We start from the raw sequence: 6,251 nt of genomic DNA, 5'->3' as shown, positions 1-6,251 counted from the left end.
TATATATATATATATATATATATATAATGCTGCATTTAATTGAGAGCTTCTTAGTTCATTAATGAAGTTGTTTATAAAAAAAATGAAATAAATTTGTAAAAGAAAATTTCATGAAAATATGAATGTCTCAAACAAAGTGATTGCCCCTATTGTCAAGCAGCGACTTTTAAATGAGAGAGAATTGTGTTATATCAACTTTTATTTGTTATAAAAATGAAACCTCAAAATAATGATAATGTTTCATCTTTTTGTCTTACTTTTCTTTTCTTTAGGTGTTCTTTATTCATGTCCCGGATACCTGATGATGAAAGTTTACGACAGTGAGCACCGCATCTGTTATGGGAGCTATGACATGTTTATCAACTGCCCGAACAACTTCCAAATATCAGCTGTTCTAACGGAGTGGGGCACCAAACAACCATCCATATTAACGGTGATGCTGAGCGACATCGAGAGCACCCACCGTTTACACCTGACCACACATGAAGTTAGCAATGATTACACAAGCTCAGCATCAAGCTCCTACAATGTCAAAAAGTATACCACTGTGAAAATATCTCCCTGGAAACCAGTCATCGCGATTTTAGTTTCTGCCAGTATCCTTGGCACCATGATGCTCTGCACACTTGCTGGACTCTTAATATATAATGTTGGCCGTAGAACGATGCCCCCATTACCTCCACCGTCACCTGCCCAGGACGAGCGGAGGTCATCTCTTTTAAGCAGCCCTGAACAAGAGAGACCCTTGGAGATCATACCTAGACCCCCAGCTGAAACTTCAAGAGGGCTTGTGTTTTTATTTATTGTCATTTATTTAATTTATTCATTTTTCTTCACCTTGTCGGTCACTCTAGGGTTGTTTTATGTCATTATCGGTCCATCGGTCATATCATTACAAAATACCACCGAGATGAGTTACCATGTGCGACAGAGCGTCAACAGATGTTTAGAAGAAATCAAGGAACATGAGAAATTTGAAACTATGCGGATGCTGGATCTCATCAAACAAAGACAAGTGTCATGCCAGTCACACTTGGACAATGAAGTCACACAGATACTGCAATCAATGCACACATCTACGAGGATGGTTTTAAGGAGTGTATATCGGGACAATGGGCTTCTCAAGAAGTCCGTGCATGAATTGTTCATGTCAAAACAGGCCAAGTTTGAAACCGAGCTAAAAGGGTTCATATCTGAAGCCAATGATACATTGAGTGATCGGATCATGAGCTTTCGCTCGAAATACATTAATTTTCTCAAGAAATTAGTGAAAAACGAATGGTTGGAGTTCCCTAAGAAGCTCTTTGAGCGACATGGCTCTATAAACGATGTGTTTGAAACAGAGTCTTCACTACTCGAATATCTAAAATGGTTAGAAGTAGATAAGGTTTTTGAAGTGAGCATGGTACATGATATTATATTGAAGCAGTAAGTATTCCAATGAACAAATTTTTTTTATATTGCACTTTTATTTCATGCGATTTTTATTATGATGAAAGATAATTTAGCCTGGCTAAGAATTTTAAAATTTATTCACGTCAAGAAATAGGGTCTTATTGCATTATTTATATATAACCAAACATTTTAGCAAGCATAATTCAATGAATTAAGTTTGTTAACACACACACACACACACACACACACACACACACACACAGGGTGACCCCAAAAAACAGAGGACATTCAATTGTTTTTCTGAGCATTTTGCAGTTAACGGAGAAAAAAAGGCCAAAGACCCTAGTGTTTTGATGTGATGTTTTGAATATAATAAACTAGTTATGACCAAAGTTTCATTTCATTCGGACAAAACACTAAGAAACGGGGCCTAATTAGAGTTGGGGCCCGTTTTTTTTTGTCACATGCACAATATGCTGAGGCATTTTATGTTCATATTTAAGCATAATATCGTATGATGTTAATTGGTGTTTCATCTGCTGTTGCTAAGTTAAAAAGATTCCGACATTTTAAAATGAATTGTTTCAAACTAAAAAAGTAGAATTAAAAAAATATATATAAAAATTTCAAAGAGTGACATTTGTTTTATTAATTTGAAGAAGAGTAAAAAATGGACAATGGGTTTACTCTCAGCAGCCTCGAAACTAGCTTATTTTGTCCTTTAGTCGCCATATTTCATGAGCGATATTTCTGACAAATGGGAAGTATTGCTACTTTCTGGGTTGAAATATATCCATGTAACATTTATTATAGTTTTTAATCTTGAATTTTGACCAATTTTTAGCTCATTATATCAGGTGGCTTCATTCCTTTCCATAATTTGTGGATTTAATTCTATCTTACAGCTCTAGAAGACATTCTTTCCCACATCCGGCTTATAAACTCAGTAAGAAATACATAAACTTTATCATCACAAATATAATCTCTGTAACTACTATATTTTTTATTGCTTCTGTTTTACTAGTATGTCACCGTGTATCAAAGCTTGAAGATAATGGTTAATAAGATTGCCAGTGGACGCTTTACAATTACTGCGCGTTCATACTGCATTTGTAGTTGTAATTTCATTCAAGGTTTTTGAAAAATACCAATAATATACTTTACATAAAAACATGTGGACTATTTGTTCTTAAGGATTTGCAGTTTAAAACCTTGGTTTTCTTCACATCAAATTCTGTAATATTACCGTAAACATTACCAATGTTTAGAGGTTGCATCAAAGAAATAAAATGACCACCTGATTTCGAGTTTTATGCATAAATAGAAAATGAGTAAAACGGGAAATACGAAACTAACACACTCAAAAATAAACCGAGTGAAACTGAAACGAAATAAAAAATGAAAGTGTTGCGCACTTATTTTCCAAACAATAAGTTGATATATCAGTTGTTTCGGAATTTTGCGAAATTCTATTTTCCTCTAAATAATTTAGATGACTAAAATAGTAATTTATTAGTATTTAGCCCCCACAAACATTCCATTAATATACTCAATGCTTTAAAAAATTAATAAGAAAAATATCAAGGCCCCATGATTAAATATCCAAATATTTATATGCTTCAATGAAAGACTTAAATATTGAATAATAATTACACGAGATTTTTCTTTAAATAAAATAAAACGTTTTCTCAACATTACCACTGTGTCTAAAGTTAACTATGCAACTTGTAAAAGGGATGGTATACATGTTTGTGCATGTAAAAGCAAAGAATGCAGCACTTTTCATCATTTATTAATAAAAATATCTATATTTGAAACAAGCATTTTATATCGAAGCTCACTCGTCAGTTTTTGAAGGAAAAATAGGCTTGAAATTGGTAACCGGGTCAAGATATTTTTTAATATTTCTTCATGAATAAAAAACAAAGCATGTATCAATTTAAAGATATTCTCGGTATAACCAACACGAGTAATGTTTCTGAATTTTACATAAGTAAGTATGGTAAGTATGGTGCACTTATTCTCTACTTTTTCTTTATTTTTTGTTTGTTTCTAATTAACATGAAATTGATGCAGACGTTGCAATCCTAAACGATCTTGAATGTGTTAAACGCTTGTTCCAATATTGTTTTAATCCTATGCTTTTTCACCATCATTTCAAAAGGTTATTTAATGATTTGGATATTTTAAATCTATATTTACTACATTTCAAAATATTTTATTTGCTAATATAAATCGATGCCTATGTTTTGCATTTAAAATAATTTTATTATGATATATTGATATTGGTTACTGGGAAAATTAGTTATATTCACTATCAAAAGAAATAGAATTCGAATTTCAATAAAACAATTATAAAATAAACGGATTTCTAGATGAGTAAAAGGGAATAAAATTAATCATGATAATAATGTTTTGTTTGAGTGTTTACAAAGCATTTTTAGGATTTTTACTTGCAGTTAGACATTTTATAAAATATTATGATTATCCCCTGTTGACTAATCCTTTATAAAAAGAGATAATTATTGCAACAATGCACTGAACTTCTGGATCTTTCCAGATGGCTGTTAAATATAACAATGTAATCTTACATAACAATCTATAATTCCAAACTGCAGTGCACTATATAACACTTTTATATTTAATACATATTTTATATTTATATTTTTATATTTGTATTTAATATTTTATGTCATACATCATGATTACGTTGACGCACCAGCTCTTATTAGATCACCACAATTAAACAATGTTGAAGCTGGCCAGTACCAGGTGAGGCTGGCTAGTACCAGGTGAGGCTGGCCAGTACCACATGAGGCTGGCCAGTACCAGGTGAGGCTGGCCAGTACCAGATGAGGCTGGCCAGTACCAGGTGAGGCTGGCCAGTACCAGATGAGGCTGGCCAGTACCGGGTGAGGCTGGCCAGTACCAGGTGAGGCTGGCCAGTACCAGATGAGGCTGGCCAGTACCAGTTGAGGCTGGCCAGTACCAGATGAGGCTGGCCAGTACCAGATGAGGCTGGCCAGTACCTGGTGATCACCAGATGTTATATGTGGTAGAAGTGCAAAATTTTCTGCAAAAATAAATACAGCCTTGAAAATGGCTTTAGCAAGTACTTCAGTATAATTCATTAGTAATCCACACATATGTTTACAGAACAGAACGAGTGACTCCTTCGTCAGAAGCTGTGTTCTTAATTACATAGCGAAGCTGTTCAAAGAGAGTATGCTATCGGTTTTTGAATATTATTTGATTTACAGATTTAGGTTTTTAAGTAAAGTGAAAATGGAGATTTTATTAAAAATACACGAGAAATAAAAATGTATTGATATGTCTTCTATCAGAAGCATTAATTGAATCAAAGCAAAAACGAATAAAACTCGTACTTAAAAGTAAAGGAAGACTCATTAAGTATTAAATTAAAAAAAAAAAATTTAAAGTAAATATTTTTTTAATTGAAAATAAATTTATCATTTTAATTTAGTTATGGTTTGCTTTAGATATTCGTATTTTTTTATGGTGTTGCAAAACTTTGGCAAGAACAATTATTTAATTTTCAATATAAAGGGTCGACTATATTAAAGAACAAGTTAATCTGTATAATCAAAGAAAATTTACTAGATAGAATATACAAAAATAACTTATACTTATCACAGAGAAATGAATGAAACCTTATTTGATCTGATTCAGTTTTGATTGCCACGTAACATATAATGTTTTCCTCATCTTTAACTGATATATTTTTCTTTGTCTAGGATGATGGAGTCTAAGCCTATTTTTCCTGGGAATGAAATATTGGCCACAAATCCAGGAAGTAATGTCAAATCTGTGTGGATTCGACTCCATGCAGAACTTGAGGAGAGCACCTGGGAGCTGTCTAAAACAAGGCATGTGTTCCGCTACTTGCTGTCGCACGCTTTCGACCACGAGGACACTAGTAATCATGATTACTACCAAGATATTGAATATGAAGAGAAGCGTGAAATGAACATGGGCGGTGGGAAGATGTTCTTCTCCATCTTAGTGGGCGTTTTTATCATTCTGGATGCGATGCTGCTTTTCTATCGATTTAAATGGATGAAGTGTATGCTATCTCAGATTCGGTGTGGTTATGTACAAAAGCTGCCTATGGATACGGTGTCCTGCAAAGTCTATGCAATACAAACTGGCAGATCAGCGCCTCGGCCGTACAACCCTTTGGAGCATCCATACAACTACTACCAAGACAACAAAGAGGACATTTGGTCGGCCAGCGAGCTCTACTTTGCCCAAGCGCCGACCAAGTCAAAAGAGGACATCCTGAAGGAGATCTGGAACCACCGGCGGCGCCAGAAGCCCAAGTTGAAACGGGAACGATTTAAAGACTTCTGCTTCGTTCAGTATTTTATACAATGTTGCAGGCTAATTTTGCGGATTTTAGGATCAAAGTTATTTTTAAAGCTCATCCTGTTTGCACTTGTTGTGTTTTTCCTGGGAATATTCCTGGCAGCAGTGGATGCGATCCTAACTGCAGACAACATCAAGCTGTTCTTAGACAGACACTTGGGTGCCTCCCAGCTAAAGGATCACTTACTTATGTCAGACAACACACTGATCAATTATGCTGATTATCTCAATAGACATTTAGTTTTTATCAAGAAATTTGTAGACTGGGAAATTGCAGATTTTAATGCAGTACTTGAGGGCGTCAGACAAAACCAGGTGAGAAATATTGTTCTTTGAAATATACATATTGTTTTACCTAATTATTTTATCTTATGTTTCACCAGGTGTTAATTCCGTAGAATTAAACATCATTTATATAGTATTAACAGTTATGATGCTTTTAGAGTTTGCCTGTCCACACACAAATAGAA

General features: G+C 34.1%; 1 protein-coding gene across 3 annotated transcripts in view; it reads left to right on the top strand.

Annotated features, from left to right (window-relative positions):
* The window catches only part of LOC145297661 (uncharacterized), a 996,083-nt gene that overhangs the window by 968,676 nt on the left and 21,156 nt on the right, over positions 1 to 6,251 (top strand). For all 3 annotated transcript variants that reach the window (XM_080143831.1, XM_080143830.1, XM_080143833.1), the window contains 2 exons: positions 273 to 1,428; positions 5,151 to 6,096. In XM_080143831.1, coding sequence (XP_079999957.1) covers positions 273 to 1,428; positions 5,151 to 6,096 — 2,102 coding nt within the window. The remainder of the gene's footprint in view (positions 1 to 272; positions 1,429 to 5,150; positions 6,097 to 6,251) is intronic.

Source organism: Euprymna scolopes, chromosome 18 (genome assembly GCF_053919585.1).
Source record: "Euprymna scolopes isolate OS-2025 chromosome 18, ASM5391958v1, whole genome shotgun sequence".
NCBI lineage: Eukaryota > Metazoa > Mollusca > Cephalopoda > Sepiida > Sepiolidae > Euprymna > Euprymna scolopes.
This window is presented reverse-complemented; position numbering and strand designations above follow the sequence as displayed.